Consider the following 21,547-nt stretch of genomic DNA (forward strand, 5'->3'; position numbering starts at 1 on the left):
TAGGCTGTGAACTGAAAGGCCAATTGAGATGACGTATGGGTGTACAAGGTGATCAATCCGAAAGCCAAGAAGAAAGTGAGAGAAAAAGGAAAGCAAATACTGAAAATACCATGTGATTCTACACAAGTCACTCAGGGAGAAGCAGCTGTATTTGACACAGGTAAACTGAGTAAGAAAGGTTAATAAACATGATATTTTTATGATAAAATAAAGTTTGTTCATACTTACCTGGCAGATATATATATAGCTGTATTCTCCGAAAGGGACCGACAGAAATTCAAAAACTTACGGCACACGCAGATGGGCCAGGTGGTTAGTACCCATTCCGCCGCTGGGAGGCGGGTATCAGGAACCATTCCCATTTTCTATTCAGATTTTCTAGAAACTAGAACTACTGTCTCCTGAGGGGAGGAGGGCGGGTACTATGATTATATATATCTGCCAGGTAGTAAACAAACTTTATTTTATCATAAAAATATCATTTTGTTCATGACACTTACCTGACAGATATATATATAGCTGAATCCCACCATTGGAGGTGGGAAGAGACAGAATAGGATTTAGGAAACAAAACTATGTAGGCGATTGACGCCTTGGTTCCTTACCTGTTAGCATTGCTGACTTCGTGATTACTGTCACCCAAGCCTGCTTCTGCCTTACTAGAAAACTCCAGCGAGGTAGAGACCTATAGAGCTGGTGGAATCTAGATGATCTGTCAACGGGGCGAGACCACAATGTGACTAGACCATATGACCTTACTATGAGGGTAAACGACAAACTAACAACCACCTGACCAAGCCTAGTTACGTTAAAAGATTAACATAAACTAAGGACTGGGGCGACCACCACTGGTGGAGACCCAACGACCATAAAAACAACACAAAAAATATTAAAACACACCAAAACAAAACTAAAGGAGAGGATGAGAGTCGCTTTCTGTTCCCAAGATCGTATTTGCGGAAACGTAAGGCCCCAGCGCACAGCAATTCTCATAGGACGTCTTTACTTCTGTGAGATAATGAGAAGCAAAGACCGAATTGCTTCGCCAAAAGTGGCACCCAGAATGTCATTGAGAGACTGGTTTTCTGGAAGGCCACTGAGGTAGCAATGGCTCTCACTTCGTGAGCCTTAACCTTCAAAGTTCTCAAGTCTTCGTCTAGCACACTGGAATGGGCGTCTATGATGGTGCTTCAGAGAAAGAACGCCAGGGCATTTTTCGAGAGAGGTAACTCAGGCCTCTTAACGGAGCACCAGAGATTGCTAGAAGGACCTCTACAATTCTGGGTCCTCTGCAAATAAAATTTTAGAGCCCTGACAGGACATAGGGTTCTCTCAGGTTCTTGTCCAGTGATGTCCGTCAAGCCCTTAATTTCAAGGACCTGGGCCAAGGGGTAGACGGGTTCTCATTCTTAGCAAGAAAAATAGGGCTCAGAGAACAGACAGCATCAGGGCCTCTGAAACCTATAATCTTGCTGAACGCTTGAAGTTCACTAACTCTCTTCTCGTCGCCAGAGCAGTTAGGAAAATAGCTTTCTTTGTTACATCTCTGAAGGAAGCAGAATTTAAAGGTTCAAACCTCTTTCGACATCAGGAATTTTAGAACTATATCTAAATTCCATGAAGGTAACAGGGGAGGCTACCTTAGACGTCTCAAAAGACCTAAGAAGATCATGAAGGTCTTTATTGTCCGATAAGTTCAGGCCTCTATGCCTGAAGACCGTTGACAGCATACTCCTATAGCCTTTGATGGTCGGGACTGCCAGGTTCAAATCCTTTCTCAGATATAAAAGGAAGTCTGCTATCTGGGAAAGAGAGGTCGTGGTGGAGGAAATTCCCTTAAGTTTACACCACCTCCTGAAAATGATCCACTTGGACTGGTACACTGCACTGGAAGAGGCTCTCCTGGCGTTAGCGATCGCCCTTAGCCACTGGTCTAGAAAACCTCTCGCTCTGAGCAACTTCTCGATAGTCTGTATGCAGTTAGACTCAGAGCGGGAAGGTTTTTGTGGTACCTCTCGAAGTGGGGTTGTTTGAGAAGATCTGTTCTCAAAGGAAGCGTTCTTGGATAGTCTACCACGAGAGACATGACCTCTGGGAACCATTCTGCTGAAGGCCAAAAGGGAGCGATTAAAGTCATTCTCGTCCCTTCTGAGGCTACAAACTTTCTGACGACTTCCCCAGAATCTTGAATGGGGAAAGGCGACAGATCTAGACCTTTCCAGTCCCAGAGAAAGGCGTCTATTGCAAGGGCTCCCGGGTCGAGAACAGGAGAGCAGTAAAGGGGCAGCCTTGTGGTCCTTGAAGTCGCGAAACGTCCACTAGGGGACGTCCCCAAAGTTTCAAAGATCCTGACACACTTCTGCGTTCAGAGTCCATTCTGTAGGCAGCAGCTGATGTTGTCGACTGAGAAGGTCGGCACGAACATTCTCGACCCCTGCAACAAAACGAGTGAGAATCGTCACCTGGTGAGAATGTGCCCAAAGCAGGATCTCCTTGGCGATCAGGAACAGGGACCGGGAATGAGTACCTCCCTGTTTCTTGAGGTACGCCAGGGCCGTGGTGTTGTCAGAGTTGACTTGAATCACCCGACCTGCAACTTGATCCTGGAAGAACTGAAGAGCCAGGAAAATCGCTTTCAGTTCTTTGAGATTTATGTGCCAGGACACCTGTTCCCCTTCCCAGGTGCCTGACACTTCCCTCCCCCTAGTGTTGCTCCCCATCCCGACATGGACGCGTCGGAAAACAACACTAGGTCGGGCTCTGAAGATAGAGAGAGACCCCTTCTGCCAACTTTACAGGATCGAGCCACCACCGAAGATGGTCCTGACGGAGAGAGAGATCCTGAGAGACTCGTCTAAGTCCTCCTTGTTCTTCCAGTTGTCTGCAAGAAAGAACTGTAGGGGTCTGAGATGCAACCTCCCCAGGGAAACAAACTTCTCCAGTGATGAAATGGTCCCCAGCAGACTCATCCATTCCTCACCGAGCATGTTTCTTTCCCCAGGAAGGCCGAAACTTTTACTAAGCAGTGCTGCTGACGGTCCTGGGATGGAAAGGCTCGAAAACCCGCTGAATCCATCCAATCCCCAGATAAAGAATGGACTGAGAGGGGATCAGATGAGACTTCTCTAAATTCACAAGAAGTCCCAGGGACTTCGTCCAGTTCCAAAGTCGAATGCAAGTCCTCCAGACACCTTTGTTTCGACGTGGCTCTGATGAGCCAGTCGTCTAGATAGAGCGATATCCTTACTCCGGCAAGATGAAGCCACCGGGCAACGTTCCTCATCAGGACTGTGAAAACCATAGGAGCTGTACTCAGACCGAAACAGAGAGCTCTGAATTGGTACACTCTTCCCTTCAGGACAAACCTCAAAAACTTTCGATTGAGGATGAATGGGGACATGAAAATACGCGTCCTGAAGGTCGAGAGACCATCCAATCGCCTGGTCGCAGTGCATTGATAACCGACTGAGGCGTCTCCATTTTGAACTTCTCCTTGACGACAAAGTTGTTCAGTCTGCTGACGTCCAGGACTGGTCTCCACCCCCCTGACTGTTTTGGAACCAGGAAGAGACGGTTGTAAAACCTGGAGACTCCAGATCCAGGACTCGCTCTATTGCTCTCTTCTGAATCATATCTTCCAGCAGATCTAAAAGGATCTGTTGCTTTTCCGGTCGGTAAGAAGGCGACAGATCTCTGGGAGTAGAGGACAGGGGGGGGTTTTCGAGAACGGGATCCTGTAACCTTTTTGATCACATTGAGGGACCAGGAATCCGCCCCTCTTACCTTCCAGGCTTCCGAAAACAGGAGAAGCCTGGCTCCTACTGGTGTCTGGAGGTGAGAAAAATCACTTCTTGCCCCTTTGGGAAGAAGGGGCTCCGCCTCTGGAGAGACCTCTTCCTGCGAAAAGGTCTAGAGGAGGAAGATCTCCCACGAAAGGGCTTCTGTCTCTTGGGGAAGTCCTTGCGAAGACGTAGAAGGGGCACTAGGACGCCTGGAAGATTGAGCAAGGAGATCCTGAGTAGCCTTCTCCTTAAGGCTGGAGGCGAGATCCTTGACAAGCGGCTGGGGAAGAGATGGCTAGAAAGAGGGGCAAAAGTAACTCAGCCCTCTGAACAGGAGAAACTGACTTGGCAGCGAAATTGCAGTACAAAGCCCTCTTCTTTAGGAGGGTTGTACCAAAATGAGAAGCCAGTTCATCAGCGCCATCCCTGACGGCCTTGTCCATGCAACACAGTACACTGGACAGCTCCCCCAGAGAAATAGAGTCCGGACTACGAGTCCTTAAGTCCAAGGCCCCCAAGCACCAGTCCAGAAAGTTAAAAACCTCCATCGACTTGAAGAGGCCTTTCAGATGGTGGTCGGTTTCAGAAAGAGTCCAAGACACCTTAGCTGAAGAAAGAAGAGACCTCCTTGACGCATCCACGAGGCTCGCAAAAATCACCTTGAGAGGAAGAAGGAACTCTAGAGCCAATTTCCTCTCCCGTCTCATACCACATACCCGCTTTCCCGCACAATCTAGACGGGGGGAGAGCGAAGGAAGATTTCCCTTGAGACTTCCTATCTTCCATCCATGCATTGACCCTCTTGAGAGCTTTTCTTGTAGCCAACGAAGTCTTCATTTGTAGGAAGCCGGGCGATTTCCTCACCTTCGAAGAAGCTAACTGCGAAGGAGGGGAAAGCGGAGCAGAAGGCTGAAACTTATCAGGAAAAAGCTCCTTAAGCATACTAGCCAAAATCCTGTAATCGGAGAAAGACGAAAGAGGGGGCTCTTGTTCAGCAGAGTCCGACTCCTGAGACAAATCCGCCTCTTCGACAGGAGCGACAGGAGAGTCTTCCGGGGCTAGAGAGAAACAAAGACCTTTGGGTCCAATACGTCCCAGAGACCTCTTCTCGTGGGAAGAAGCAGCAGAAAATTCAGGAACAACTCGTACAGGAGCGTCCTGCCGGCGTCTGATGAGCGTCCTGAGGCGTCGCCCTGACGCGTCCTGATGAGCGTCCTGACGAGCGTCCTGCTTCAAAGCAGCCGAAGCGTCCTGAAGAGCGTCCTGTCTTACAAGCTGCCGGCGTCCCTGGCGAGTCCCGACGAGCGAGCCGCGAGCTTCTTGACGAGTCCTGGAGAGCATCATGCAGGGATCGGGAAAACGGCGTCCTGGTGGGCGTCCTGCCGAACGCCAAAACGAGCGAAGCAGGAGGAGAGGCAAGAAGAGCGTCTTGGCGCGAACTCTTACTAGCAGCAAGCCGAGCTGCAAGAGGAGCGTCCTGATCAACCAGCGAGTCACGACGGGGCAAGGAGAGCTGATGATCCGCAGAACGATTAGGGTGACTACGAAAGCCGCAGGGGAGAGAGACAAACGAAGAGAAGGAGAGGGAGACCTCTTAGATCTTTTAACTGGCAGCGACAAATCCTTGCGGCGCCCGAGGTTGCTTCTCCTTAGCAGCGAGAAGGGAAGCTAACTGCCGCTGCATATCTAGGATAAGACGCTTCGAAGGAGAGGAAGCCCTCTCAGGAGAAGGGCTGCTCTTATGAGAAGAAGAGGGGGAAGGAGACGTCCTCCTCCTTCTACCAAGAGCGACAGGGGCTCTCTTCTTGGTGCGGCTGGGACGTTCAGCAACGTCCTCCTCCGAAGAAATCCTGGTCCTCTTCTGCGGCGGCAAATCTCGCAGCCAGTCGGGAGAAGAGTCCAAGGCACGAGAAAGAGGAGAAGAAGCGTCCTCTTCAACGCGGCTCCTCTTGAAAGGACGAGAGTCCAACCGAGAACGTGACCCCTTAAGTGGAGAGGACGCCTCGGAGGACGAAAAACAATCCTTAAGGATCCGTGCGCGAGCACGATCCTTGGCAGCCTGGGAGACGTCAACAAGGCCTGCCGAGAGGGCGCCAGATCGGTGGGGGTCCCGTAACCCTCTTGCGGCTTTTTGACATGCCCATTCCCTAAGTCCTGGGAGTTCGGCAGAGGTCTAGACCTAGAGGCATTATAGGGCCGATCTGACGCCCCCTCCACAACACTGGGGGGATCACTACACTTCACTGCACTTTCGATCGCCAACACCTTAGACTCCAAGGTACGAATGGAGTTCAAAATCTGCGCAAGGGCATTACCTTCCGCAGACGCAATCACAGGGTTAGAAGGCGACTCTACAGGGAAAGGAGAAGCATTAGTAGGGTTAACAGGAGATAAATTAATACCCTGACTCCCACCTACCGACACACTCCTGGAGGAAGACCTCCTTACACGATCACGCTCTAGCTTGCGAACGTAAGAATCGTACGCCTTCCAATCAGAATCAGGCAACGATTCACACTCCTTGCAGCGATCATCCAACATACAGACATGCCCTCTACATCTCATGCATACTGTGTGAGGGTCTACCGAAGCTTTCGGTAGCCTCACCTTACACTCCTGAACAACACACACCCTGAAACTAGCAGAACTAGATCCAGACATCTCGTTCAAGGAAAAGCCAAAACCAAAATCAAAACAGTCCAAAGAAGCGTATGCCTATCCACAAAGCCAAAGTCCAAATACCAAAAGACAATCAGAATACTTAGTGGAAAAAGTTTACGAAATCCAACAGCGGAGGTATTGGCAACAGGTGTTGACAATACCGGCGACAGAGAAAATCTGAATAGAAAATGGAATGGTTCCTGATACCCGCCTCCCAGCGGCGGAATGGGTACTAACCACCTGGCCCATCTGCGTGTGCCGTAAGTTTTGAATTTCTGTCGGTCCCTTTCGGAGAATACAGCTATATATATATCTGTCAGGTAAGTGTCATGAACAAAAAATGGATTACGGAATATGAAATGTATATCGAGTGATGTCTGAAGGACATATGTACAGTCTTTTGATGACTCATTGAGTATTTCAAAGTTATGTTGAATATGGAAGATATAAGCAATGCAGATCTGAAAGATGCATACTGAAATATGGTAGCAAAACTTTGACAACAAAGGTAAGAAAATGTGAGTAAGGTATGTCTAAATAAATGGAGAGTTTTTAAAGGAATGAAAGAGAAATAAATGGTCCTTTGTGTGTATGTTAGAATTTTGAGTGAGAAACTATAACACAACAGTACGATTAATAAAGAGAACTTTAGTGCAGGTTTACACAAGGAAAAGGTTGTGTAGATGAAAAGTTTATCATGACACTAATATGCGCAAGTGTAAGAGAAATGGGGGAAAGCTGCACATACAACTGAACTGAGATGCAGTGTACGGGGTGCTCATGATGCATAGTGTAGAAGGTAATCTGTTGTGTGAAATTTGAAAGTTTTTAATATGAAGCTATGTTAATAATATGTACTCAAAATAGCAACTGCTTTGGAGTAAAAGTTGGTCAGATGCAAAAGTGTGGTATGTCTCCAAGGGTATTTAATATTGTAGGTACAAAATTATGGTATAATACAGGAAAATGGGTTGTGAATGGAGTGTGCAACATCTCATGCTATGCTTGCAGATGATAGTGTTAAATGGGGATAGAAAAAAAAATACTAATAACAGTCTGACAGTGCTTGTAAAGGGAGAAGTTGAATAAGAATGTTAGCAACCGTATCATCCATACACCTTAAATACAAAATAGACTTAAAACCAAAAATTGCCTAAGGGGTTACTTGTAAAAACATTTGGAAATGCTATCAGAACTGGATTCACTGTAGCTAATTCATCTAGCTGTTTATATACAATAAATAACATATTTAAATAATCTTAAACTCCTGACATCTTTCTACAAAAGCTGCTACTTGCCTGCAACAATTTCTATGACTTTCAAAAGAATGTTTGCATATATTATTAATGTCAAAGCTTGCTCTACAAAATCATTCTCAAATTGGAATTATTTTTTGTAATGGAAAATGGATATGAATTTTCAAAGGTGAACTCATTTCTTGCCAAATCTGTACAAAAGGAATCATAAAATTTTCCAAGTTGAAATGAGGTACTATATATACCACACAGTACTAATGAAAAACAAAAATGTTATTAAAGGGACATTTCATTTATGTGATTTTAAATAATTGTACAGGAAACTAAAACGAAAGAATTTTTAATTCAACCTTTATTTTTATTTTTTAGAATTCTGTATAGCTTTCTGTGATGTATATGATTTTATTTTTACAGAATATAAAGATAGACATAAGCCTGAAATGCTAATGTAAATCAAGATTCTGAATAAAATTACACAGTACAAAAATTTGAATGAACCATATTCAGTAAGGTAAGATGAAACAAAGTAAGTGTACTGTAATTCAATGCACAGAGCATACATTGTGAAAAATTTGCCATAACTAAGTCTCACCTGATAAAATGTTCCACATACTGCATACTCTCCTCGTAATTTTTGCCACCCACTTCCTGGCAGTGAAGCCCTATAAAATGTGGTTCCTGGCTCTCGACTGTCTGTGGACAAGAAAAAACAAAGGTTTCAGCAACTGCAATGCATTTCATTACTCAATCAAAAGACTGCTTCCCAACCTCTTTGTCTCTCAAAGCAAGGCTGCATTATTAGGAAATTGCTTCATTTTAAAATGCAGAAATAGTAATTCTTAGGACAAGTGAACGGGGACTTCCATTAACGGCAGGGGTAAAAGCCAGGTGGTCCTAGAAAGAACCATACTATTTTTCATAAAGGGTTTTGTATTTCTCCGCCTCTTGATTAAGAGGTTGGGCAGTCTCATGTGTTACATTCAAAGGATTCTATTGAAGCCAATTTCATCTCCCAGTCCAATGCCTCATCTAACCCTGATGTCTTCAACAATTTCTCATTTTCACTGGTTCTTTCTTAGCGACTTTGACTTGGTAATAATCCTGTCTCCTCAAGACATGGCCAAACCACTCAAGCCATTCCAGTTATATAAAAGCAATATCACTCTAAGAACTCCCTTTCCTTTAGCTGGTATTTGTGAAAGAAAAGAAGTTGGACTTGCAAGCATTAAACATTCACTTATGGTAATGACATTAAAACATGCTTGAAAGTCATAAAAAATTTCTTTTGCTGCAATCCACAGCAAACTGCAGAGCCTAAGCCCAAGATAGCATCAGTGTATCTTAGGCTTAGCATAAAACTGGATATAATTATGCATTTTGATAACTGATGAACAAAACAAAATTAATGAGTGAGTGCTCAGTCATTACTATGGTATCTATAGGCAGAGAAAAAAATTTTGAATACTATCAAATTTACTACTGCTTTTGTTAAAAAAAAAAAAAAAAAAAAAGTCTTTTCAAGCATCCAATGACAAATAAAATGGATTCCATAGTACTTGAGTGAACTGACGTGTGCACAAACCTTGTGTGCCCTATTGAATTACCTTATCTTAAATGTGATAAAACTTCAAGTGGAAACATGTCTTGGGCAAGATATTTGCTTTGAAGGTTAAGGGACACACAGTATGGGGGGCCAGGTTTACTCTACAGCCTTCTATTAATGATAATGGTGATATAATCTTTAAACTCTGACACGTATACCAATCAGCCAAAAAATTCTCAAGCACTTAAAAGCAAAACCAAGGCTACACTTCCTGCTGCATTTCTCTGCATCCAAGGGCTTTGAATGCTTACAAAATATTTTTCTCAGTATGAGTGGATACTTTAGATTTTCTGTTGAAAAATACTAAGAAAATAACTTTAAAACTATCTCTTGTTATTGTCAGTATTTGTACCATCAAATGCATCATTCCTGAAACCCAGTGACGAAGGTGTAACAGCTACAATCAAGGCCTCTTATAAAGAAAATGTGGTATGTTTCCTTAGATGAGCCACTAATGAAGAGGGCAACTTCAAAATAACTTTGCAAATAACCTGGGGAAAGAATTTCAAGACTGGCAACAAGAAATCTTGGTAGTGTTCTCAACACACTTCCTTGATGAAAAATGGGACTTGGAGAAAACCGTGTCCCATAGCAGAGAAGGACTTTAACAGTGTTGTCCAACCTGATGAAAATAAATACAGCAACAGTAACTTTGGCTATGGCAGCTAGGATTTTGGAAGTGGACAAAAATGATATGCCTTGAAGTTGAAGTAGTCCATGAACTGAACAGTCAGCACTAGCAAGAGGCTTCTTATGACTGATGGTGTTACAATAACTTAAAAAAATAGAATTTCATTTTGAAATAACACAGCGTATAAGTTTAAGGAGAAATTCTTGAGACTTGGCAGTCAAATATAATGTCAAATCTATACCCCCTGTCACATCATATGACAAACCTCAATCTTCAATAATGAGGCAAGCAGACATGGGAGGTTTAGCTAGCAATCTGCCTACCCTGATGGATTATGGGGATGAGATGTTGATTGATGATCCCCCCTCTTTTCTTCCTCCCCCACCCATTTCTGCACCTTCCATTATGCCAACCTCTGACATTCGAGCATTCTCACTGCCTTCCCAATTTTGGTAACTGAAGCCATACTCTACATACATAATTTTTACTAAGCTGGCCTAGGATAGTTTAGGCTTAATAGGTAGGAATTACTTTACGTTGTGCATGTTATCTGCTGTGCTATGGTATGTTATTTTTTGGATTAGGGAACACTCAATATTTTGTCCACAAATCATAAATTAATTATGACTGCATCTTCACTTCGTGCCATTTTAGGTCACGCAAGGTTTTGCAGGAATGCTCTAAAATTAAATAAATTATAATCATTTCACCTCTCAAATCCTTTTCTTCAATGTGATGTAACTACAACACTGTAAGACACTTGACTCAGTTCTTGCGTGCCTCACCAACTAAGGAAATTTCAGGATAGACAAAATCAATACTCACCTTTAAGAATTCTGTAATCCAAGGCTTCAGCATTGTGTCCGGCTGAAAAGAAAAAAAAGCAGAAGTTAATGGCAAGGAACCAAATATTATACGAGTGTGAATTAGTCTACACATTCAGTTTAAGCATTCTAAAGCATAAAGTTGCCAGATGAATACCCTGCATTTGCATTTATTAGATTAAGCTGGCTTTCTGCCCGCACAGGCCCTTGCTAGAATCAGTAACGGCACACGGCCAACCTAATCTAACAATAGCAAGTTTCATAGTTAGAGAGGAATCTTACATAATAAAATCTAAGAGTATCTGGACCCTGCAAAGATGTGCCAGGGTTGAGCAATCCACCTCCCACAAAGGTTCCTTCTCCCAGAAAGTTCCCCTTCCACCTTTTACAAAATCTTATCCCTACATGCCACTCATGAGGCCCCCTTCAGTAAAATGTTCATAACATCTGTGTCTAACTTTCTGCTTAATCCAAACAAACCAAAAATGTAAGCACCTAGTCAAAGATAACAAAGACCTCCAAAATTCAAAGTAAGGGTCCAAATGAACTGCTAAAAATACATTGTATATGCAATATGAAAAAGGAAAGGTCCAAGGAAGTAAAAATTTCTTCAAGAAAAGGTCATGTGAAAGAGAAAACATTAAATTAAGTTTCAATATTCTTATGAATTATATAATACATGGACACTGAGAAATGAGTTTGTCAAGAGATTTGAAGGCAAATGATGAGCATGTAAAATATGAAACAGGAGACATCACAAACACCTTCAAGTCATCACAATCTTCACTTATTGGACCACATCTCTCAGACTCAGATCAACCTGTTTGCATCAGTTACCTAAAAATACTATGGACTAAGAAGAATGCTCTAAAACAGTAGTTCCTTTTGAACACACAACAAACAATGATCTACTGTACTGTATACCTGACATTCCTTGTACTACAAAGTAAATAACACTTAAAACATCAAAACCTCATAATCACATGAGTCAATATTCTTCTTCTTCTTAAGGAAACAAATTAACAGTGATGTATTTGTGAGAATGTTTAAGAATGGAAAAAAAGAACTTTGACTACCGCTTGGTTCTCACTGTCAGTCTAAAGAACTGAGCAGTTTCTTAAACGTTCTTATTTGTACATTTTTAAAAATATTTGTACAAATACAACACACTAAATTTGCTTCCCAACTTAAAAAATAAAAAAAGATTTTAATGTACTGTAAGGGACAAGGTGAAGAGGCAAATGAAAGTCACTCACTACATCTTGTGACTGTGTACAACCAGACCCAGACTTTTGTGGTTAAGAGAAGTGCTACGGGAGAAACGGAAATACTGGTCACAAGATAAATTTGTATCCATCCAACTGATCCTCATTACAACAGCTGTTTTATTTAGTTTTTGCAACATGCAAAATCAAAAGCTAATGAAAGAAAGAGAAAAATTGAGCTGATTTAAAGAACTTGTTAACCAAAACAAATTGGCTCATGAATAATTCACGTAAGCATATACAACACTGCTGATGTTCATGTATTCTACTGTCATTATCTGCAATATATAATATTTTTGTTGATTTTTACTTCACAGACTATGCGTGAAATGAGTTTCCTCCATTCTTGTCTGTCTTACATACACTCCCTGATCTCTAGGCTTTTTACACATTATCCTATTAGTATGATACAGTACTTTCAAAGCCATCAAATACTTTTCTGACTAACTGTTCCTTTTCCCTTCTTAGCACATGTCCACACCATCTCAATCTCCGAGATCTCAGTCCATTCTAATGTAACATATTGTGTCTCCAGTGAAGTTATATAAAACAGCAAGAACATTTAATGAACAACCAAAATAGTTTTAGTCAAGTACAATTTATACAAAGTACTATTCAGTAATTTTATTTTCCCAACAGCAAAAGGAAACAGTCACTTTTACCAGCAAAGGAAATTGCAACAATCAATCAATATTTACTCCTTACAAATTCATAAAAAGATTGTGTAATCTTCTGACATTTCCCTTCACCATAAAAAATTATGGACAAAGCATTGTTGTATCTGATGCTAAAACTTACAACAAGCATGATTCATGCCCACAGTTTGAAAGAAGATCACAAATTTCAGCTACAAATTTGAGAAGCAGGTGGAAGAGAGGACAATTCAAGCTAAACATTAATTATCCACACTCAGCTGACCTGTTATGTGCAAGAGGACTGAATTATTTGCCCCTTAAAGGGGATAGTAAAGTTGAACTCAACCTACCAAGATGCTTTGTTTCCTTTAAACATTTTCAACTCCTGTGAGTGGAATTATTTCCCTAATTCTTATCACTTGAAGCAAGGGATTTGGGCAATAATATACATTAGATAAAAATCTTGAACTATTAAGCAATTTAATGAAAAACATCTCTGTATAAAAGTATTTTGAGCAAATTTCAACTTAACACATTTCTAATAATTCTTTTTATGTAAAAGCACAGGCTGTTCATACCAGTTATTTTCCCACATTAATATCTATCTAATCTTGTCGGCAAAAACTACCACCATACCTTGGAGGTACAACATGAAAGTAGTCTACAACATGCCTCTATTGCTCTTAAAATAGGAATAGCCTACCTTTAATTCATACTACAGCAGAAAAATCCTCTCAGCTCTAAAAGTTACAATATAATTCACATTAATGCAAGCTTATGACATGGCAGGTATTAAATTTCAAAATATGATAGCTTTACAGTAGGAAAAAAAAAAAAAAAAAAAAAAAAAAAAAAACCAATAAAACATTTTAATAGCAACAAGATGCTGTACCACAATAAGCAAGATCTTTATTACAACGCACTTACTTACAAATCTAAAAAGTTCAATGTTGCGATCAATTTCACTTTCAGCTGCAACCAGCAAGCAACATTACTTTTAGAATGCTGGGAAATAAGATAACCACCCCCCCCCACAAGCTTACAGCTATTCTTCCTTTATCCAACAGCTTAACCTTATTCAATCAATTAACTACTATTAAGCTATATCAATCGACTTCATTACAGATCATCTTAGACCCCAAATATTATTCTTTTTTGGTGAATTTTCAAGTCTCTAATCTGATGATGACGTACGTTTGGGAATACTTTTCTTGGATCCCAGATGTTCTTTAAACACCTCTAACATAAATACATTTTAGGCCTACACACTAAGTGTTTTCTAAGTGTACTTTATTTGAGAACTGTATGCAAGAATACCTTTATTATTCCTGGCCTCACTGAGAGTAGTAGAGTAATGATTTTGTAATCTATGCAAACCTATGATAACATTTCCTTTCCCTCATATTTCCTTTGCTCATATTGTCCCTAAAATGAAGGTGGTAAGTGATGATCCCATTTTTAAGAGTTTTAGATTTACAAACAAGTATGAAAAAAAGGTGACCAACTCGGCTTAAGTGCAATTATCCCAATAAGCCTACTTAAGTCAGAAAACAGTAATGCATGTCTGAAAAAATGACTGCCTTCCTTCCTTTAAAGTTCTTTGATCATAATTTTCAAATTACAGTAATGTGTACAAAAACAACCTGAAAAATTGTGGATGTTGAATGTAAGGGACATAAAAATGATAGGAGCTACGGCAAAGAATTGTTTGCATAAGAAAAACTGAAAAGGTTAGAAATGCACTGATATGCAGAAATCTTTGGTGAAAGTTTAGATTAGAAAATGATTAACTTATCATGACAGTCAGTATCTCTCTCTCTCTCTCCTATATATATATATATATATATATATATATATATATATATATATATATATATATATATATATATATATATATATATATATATATATATATATATATATATATATATATATATATATATATATATATATATATATATATATATATATATATATATATATATATATATATATATATGCGTGTGTGTGTGTGTAATAAACAAACAGGACTTCAAGTAACTGAAGCTGAGAAAGATGAAAGCTACAGTTACTCAAAGGAGAAGTAATTTGCATTTGATGATTCAGCAATACTAACTACACGGTACACCCATAACTTAGGCCACATTCAAGTGACTAAGTTCTGTACTTCACAAACTTTAGTTTGTAATTTGACTGAAGAGTAAATGCGCAGGTAATGAACACACAGCAGCTTTCCAATTGAAGAGTGGCATTTCAAGCACCCTGTTCAAGAGATTATAGCTTCACCTATAAAACCTGGGCACAATAACATGCAAAACCCTTTAAGAATGACCCTGCACCTGTGTAAATAACTTCCCCTTCATAATCATTGAGCAGATTGAAATTAATGAGAGCTCATGTATTCTGCTTACGTAACCAAAGGCAGGAACAATGGCGGGGAGATTCAAATGAGACTCTCCAGAATATTAATAAAGATGTATGCATTGTGTGTCTCAAATCCCAGGATAAATTACCCATAAAGTAATGACTAATGGGAAGACCTGACTAAAAGGATGAACATTGAAAAAGGTGTACGACAAAAGTTGAGCATCAAACAAGAGAGAGAGAGAGAGAGAGAGAGAGAGAGAGAGAGAGAGAGAGAGAGAGAGAGAGAGAGAGAGAGAGAGAGAGAGAGATACCGGGGTACTTAAGACTTTCAGTTTTAAAATGCCAGATAAGATCAACTTTTCTTAATGGAAGTAATATAAACAATAACAATGCCAGTACTGTATCTCCTGAAATGGGATTTTATTTTTTTTTAATCAAAGTACTTATTAGTGAATGAGAGTATTCATTTTCCATTATGCATTAATACAACATTTACAGCATGGGTAACTAAGATATACTTTTGAACAGTAACCTTAAACTTCATATTCTTATTTGAAAAGTGGCAGTTTTTTCCTCAGGAACTTTAGCACCAGGTCTTCTTTTAAGCATAGCCTAATACAATGAGAAGTACATAAATCCATCAAGTATTTATAACAGCGTCATGAGGAAAAGCATCCAAACTTTAGTTACAAATGAAATCACAGACAAATGATAATGAATGGTGATTACCAAAAATTATGTACTCTGGGATACCATACACAAGAATATATGTACTGTTGCTGCACTGTTTCTTGAATTTACTACAGTTACCTTGGAAATCACACGAGTACCGCCTGATTCTTTCAACCCTTCATTTTCAGATAGAATTTAATTACAAAAAAAAGAGTGCTAAGTTCCAAAGACTATCATTAGTAGCCAATCCTTCAATGCAGTGGCCAATGGGATGGGCAACACTGTGGTCTTCTCTTACCTAGGAGAGACAAAAAAAAGTGGGCTTAACCCTACCCTAAAAAACTCTAAACCCACCTCTTGAGGGATGGAAAACTTTAACAGTCTACCTGTAGTGTAGCCAGAGAAAACAAGAAAGGAGGCATTTTCATACCTTGGCTTGAAACGGAAAGAATATGAAGATTAATGATACCCTCAGAGTAAACGTGATCCCAACACAACACTTTTGTGTGTAGTGCATTATCACACTAAAAGCACATGGCCTATCCAATTTCCGATAAACCTGCAACAGATTTATTTTTGTTCTACGGGACTGCAAGCTGGCACAAATATGAAAAGATGAAAAATTGTTCAGCCAACAAATCACAATACAGTACATGCCAATACCAAGCCTAACTAACAAATCACAATACAGTACATGCCAACACCGAGCCTAACTCTCATACATGAATAATCTGTATCTACAGTCAATTCTGTAATAATTTCTATCATTTCTGGTTCAAGGTTTCCTGCAATAATATCCATCATAAGTAAAAACAAAAACAAAACAAAAAACAAAAAAGGGGGAGGGGGAAAGGGGATGGAAAGGCAAGTTTCAGTTAGTGTAATGCCTATGAATAAATTTACGATGGCCTTACCAATGGGAAATTTTAATCAATACAATACTCTATGGAGGTTTTCCCTCATTTCCTATTACCTATCCTACGCTATTCTACATTACTTTCTGAGAAAAACATTTGCTTATAACACTTTTCAATTTAATTCCACATATAACTATCATTGAAATGAACAAATGGGTAGCCTTGGGAATCTAGCAAAAATTAAAATTCAACATTCGCAAAAGAAGATGGAATAGTATTGAATTTCCAGATCAAAATGTTAGGATTGCTGGTTCTAACAGTATAGTCTGCAGCAAAGAGATGTTTCCCAAAATTGATTTCCAATTATCTGTAATAATGAGATCATAAATGTAATAAAATCCTTTAGAAAATGTTCCAATGTTTACTTCTAAGGTTACCTGAATCTGACAAAACAATCCTTTTACAACTGCTGCCCATCTGAAGAAAGCGTCCCTTTAAGAGTTAGCATGCCATACATGCATATCAGTGAGCTTTCATATTAGAAACTTCCACATTCCTTCTTCCATTCTCAGCTAAGAAATCAGAGTTTCTCACAAATGCTAATTACAACTTAGAAAAATTAAATGATTTATTGTCACTAGTACCAAAGAATAATCTGAAACATATCACCAAGCAATACCTATCCATGGCTAGCTCAAGGTTTTACATTAGACTATAACTGACACACAAACATTAGGTTAGTTACCTAAACATAAAGCAAAGTACAAACTACAGTAGGATACATTAACAAAGAAAAACCTTAGCCATTAAAATAGCAACCTAAGCCGAAATTATTTCAAATAAAACTAGTTGTGAGGTTTGCACAGATATTCTAATCTGACAACAATTCTGTACTCTTAAAATGTTGTGTGGAAGAGACTGGCCGACAAAAAACGATTAAGTAGTTCTGATTACTACATAGGAAACTTTTTAAAGTCATAAAATATACTGTATGGTACATCATGTTCTCTCCTTCTCTCCTTTTCACCTAAAATACGCACTTTTTCCACACTTTCTGGGTTTTTGTACTAATCTTCATCTTGCCACTTATGTGTCCACTATTTTTTGCTATTATTAAGGGGGTTTTTCAAAATCTCACACAACCTTTACCTACTTTTCTGCCACTAGGCACATCTTAATGGAACTTCTTAATTTTAATATGATCTATCTTGTTTCAGTAATCCCTTTCAATTTCATCCGGGCTGTAGCTAATTTTTTTTTTTTTATTATCCTGTAAGTACCAGCTACAACACCCACTGTGTACCTAAGGTAACAAAAATATTCTTTCCCTCCAGAACATGGGCTCCTCTCAAACAGGCACTGAAATTCCTTACCCATTAATTTTCCAAATCTAAGTATCTGTGGCAGTTATGCCATCCACTACATACCCTAATTCTGAGAGACACCAAATCCTACTGTGAAAAAAAGGAGTGAAGGTGACCCAAATGGCATATCAGCTGTTGGTGTGATAGAAGCACTAAAAGTTGAGGCAAATACTTCAAGACAACTGCTCTAGAGATCTATGGATGAAGTATAAAAAAAAATATGTAACAACTGCTGGTTCCCAAGGTTAAGATAAGTTTTTCTACCTAAAGCAACTGGCAACACACACCACAGACTTATCTTACACAAGCTTTCAAAACTACAAATACTATGCATACTAAATCAAGGATGGAAAAACATAACTGAGGGTTAATGTTGTAATATGAGAAAATAGAACATAACTCAGTTTGACACCCAAAACTCTACTTCACTGACCAAATAGCAAGGGCTCTAACTTTTCACCACCTTTAGGGAAAGGAGGATATCATACACTAGGGGGTACCAACCCTAACTCCCTACAGTAGAAACCCTGTAATCTAAACCTTACCTGATTTAATACAAATATACTAGGAAATAACCTATGAAGCGAACTTAAATAGGATTTGCACTGGTAGCACAAATAACTAGAGGCAACTTCAAATGGGCACATTTATTAAGGCATCTGCCCAATGAATGCTGTAGTGTGCTCTACCTAGCCTATGCATGAAGAGGAACATTTTGTTTATTGCATTTGTAATAATAAAAGGACTAAAAACTAAATGTATATATACAACAAGTGTGATGAAAAATGAATCAAGGGGATACCTGGATGGGACTAAAGTTCAAATGTCAAAAACTGACGTTATCATGCTCATCTAAGCTGTAATATTATCTAATGCCCAACATGTCTGACTAAGCTTGTATATATACATATGACAACCTATCAGCAGTTTACATGTGAACCACACTGACACAACAAACTCAATAATGATAGAGGCTAGTAAGATTTAGAAGCCTGGGTTACCTGCATTGAACATGAACTGTTATTTCAGGAGCCCCAAGTGGGTCAAGCCCCACTGCCAGGTAAGATTCAGCAAACTAGATAAAATCTGGTTAATATAAGATTCCTTTCTGGTATTTATAGCCTATGCTACCTGACTTGTGCAACAGCCTAAAATTAACATTTAGTATTCACAACTGAACCATGATTAAGAAACCTGTTAAAATATGTAGTAGCTTTTCTTGTGTATTTTGGTGTTCCAAATAAGTCTAGTATTGACTTTTCTGGAAATTCATAGTTTTTGCATAAGTGGGCACCACATAACTAAAGAAGCTATTAATTTTCTTGGGGAAAAAATCAATAAAAATTAATTAGAAGTATGAAAACACTGTATACCAGAAAAACTATTGCATCATAACCTAATCTTACCTAACCTGTCAAGAGTCCTGTGTCCCTAACTTGTCACAGGGCATTGTGCCACTTTCCTGTCAATGGACTACGTGTCACTAAACTATTACAGGATGCTATGCCCTTCCCTGTCATTGGGTGCCTTGTTCTTAGCCCGACGAAAAAAATGCACCTCTAACCTCTCAAAGGGCACTGTGTTCCTGTCATAGGGTGCCACACTCTCAAACGTTCCATGATTGGCCTAATACAGTAACACTGTTTGAAGAGTAACATGACATTTTCTTCCATATGGAAGATGTGAAGTGAGAAATAAAAAAAAAAGATTAAAAATGATCAGAAGGCAAGTGGTGGTGGTGATGATTACAATAGAATTTGCCAAATAGGGGGGTATTTTCATTTTTGGTGAACGGTTTATTACCTTGGGAAAATGTACCAAAAATGTTTTTTAAGTATGAAAGAAACTATGTCAAAGTAGGTTTTATCATTGTTTGAAACTTTAATTATATAAACAAAACACACACGTATATATATATATAAATTACTTTATATACCAACTTAAAAATCACTAACCTATGAAGGCCATTCAGTCTTGGATTACAAATATAAGAAGAAACAACTTACTCTATAGTATTTATGCATACAGTCAGCTAATAAAATTTTGTGACAGCCTAATGGGCTAAATCCAAATTTGTCTTTGGGCATGACAACTTTCAGTGAAGGTACCTTCCTACTGCCTACTCCTATAACCCACTGCCTTAGTTTTTCTATTTTACAACCCCATTTTTTTTATTTAGGCTAGCCTTATGGGGTAAATATTTATTTGGATGTCATCCTACAATATACCTAGGCTAATATAGGTTATTAACCTAACAGCAGAAGCTGTTAGGTTAATAGCCTATTATATTAATAATAGTGGAAGCTACCTATTTTATGAGCTATTTTCCTTTATTTAATATAGCCTAAGGACCTACTGGGCTTTTCTGTGGTAGTGTACTTAAAGACAATGGCCTTTTAGCCCTGTTCCAAACAAGATTGATTAATTATTCAATATTTTGGTACCAAATAAATCTAAGTCACAGCTCAACTTCCAGTCTTTGGGAACAGGCCTTCTCCAAAACCGTAACATTAAAATCTCACTTTCTTGAAAAAAACAAAAAGACTGACCCACAAAACGCAATGTCATCCTACTCGTGTCAAAACCACAACGATAAACAGGTCATTAGCCTAAGCATGACCACACTACTTGTTGATATTAATGTAAACAGACAGCCTAGCCTACCACCAGTTTCAGAAAACATGAATATGAAATGCTTCGTTCTCAATTTACACACATTAACTAAACATAAAGTAGGGGAAAGTATTTTATAATTTAAAAAGAACACTACGAAGTGGGTTAGCCTACTGAGCAATTATACAAGAAACAAAAAGAAAAAACCAAAATGCGTCAATTCGGATACGAAAATACATGCTTATCTACACACATTAATAAAACATAAAGTATGGCGACTTATTTTATTTATAAAGGCGAAACTAGGAAGTGGGTTACCCTACTTGTGAGTGGTTATATAAAAAAGAAAGAAAACATAAAGCGTCCATTCGGAGACGAAGAAAATTGACTCCAAGGACGAGGAGGAGGCGATCCTCTACACCAACGTAAACATCAACAACAACAAACCTATTGTTTGTTGCACGAACTAACACAAACAAACACACAAACGTCAGAAACTATTTCTTATTATTTTTGTGTGGTGTTTTTCGTCGTTTCTCTCACCTGTTCGAAGCACGAAGCGATGTTGGCCGTGACGAGCAGCATCCGCGTACCACCATTGGAAGCCATGGCGCTCTAAATGACGAAACTTTTTACTCTATTTAAAAAAAGAAGAAACGAAGGGGGCACAGTTGCGACAGTGCCACCACACAAGCTCACCGACACTGACTGACTGAGGGCCACGAAATACCAGTGGTGGCACTACCAACACCACCACAACAACAACACAAACTACTATACTATACTACCACTACTCCTCCTCTCCTCTCGCCCCCAGAAAGAAAACCACCACACCACTTGCAGGGTTTCCTTCTTCTTCTCCTTCTCCCCCCTCTTTAACTCGATTAGGGCGCCCACATCGCGACCACGAGCCCTATAAAACCACGACGCCTACCACCGCCACATAAGTCCGTCACCTACCATCCACACTCTGACCACTGACACTGACCTGACGACACAGAAAACGGGTCAATGAGT

The 21,547-nt window shown here is 39.6% G+C and overlaps 1 protein-coding gene across 2 annotated transcripts in view; it reads right to left on the reverse strand.

Moving 5' to 3' along the window:
* Window positions 1–21,547, reverse strand: part of 5PtaseI (inositol polyphosphate-5-phosphatase A) — a 46,577-nt gene extending 25,030 nt beyond the window's left edge. The window contains exons 1-3 of one of the 2 annotated variants that reach the window (XM_067088209.1): window positions 21,074–21,547; window positions 10,759–10,800; window positions 8,292–8,392 (exon numbers count right to left, since the gene is read on the reverse strand). In XM_067088209.1, the coding sequence (XP_066944310.1) occupies window positions 8,292–8,392; window positions 10,759–10,800; window positions 21,074–21,139 (209 nt within the window). In that variant the 5' untranslated portion in view covers window positions 21,140–21,547. The remainder of the gene's footprint in view (window positions 1–8,291; window positions 8,393–10,758; window positions 10,801–21,073) is intronic. The other variant, XM_067088210.1, reaches the window with a different exon arrangement.

The sequence above is a fragment of the Macrobrachium rosenbergii genome, chromosome 44, assembly GCF_040412425.1.
Source record: "Macrobrachium rosenbergii isolate ZJJX-2024 chromosome 44, ASM4041242v1, whole genome shotgun sequence".
In the NCBI taxonomy this organism is placed as follows: Eukaryota; Metazoa; Arthropoda; class Malacostraca; order Decapoda; family Palaemonidae; genus Macrobrachium; species Macrobrachium rosenbergii.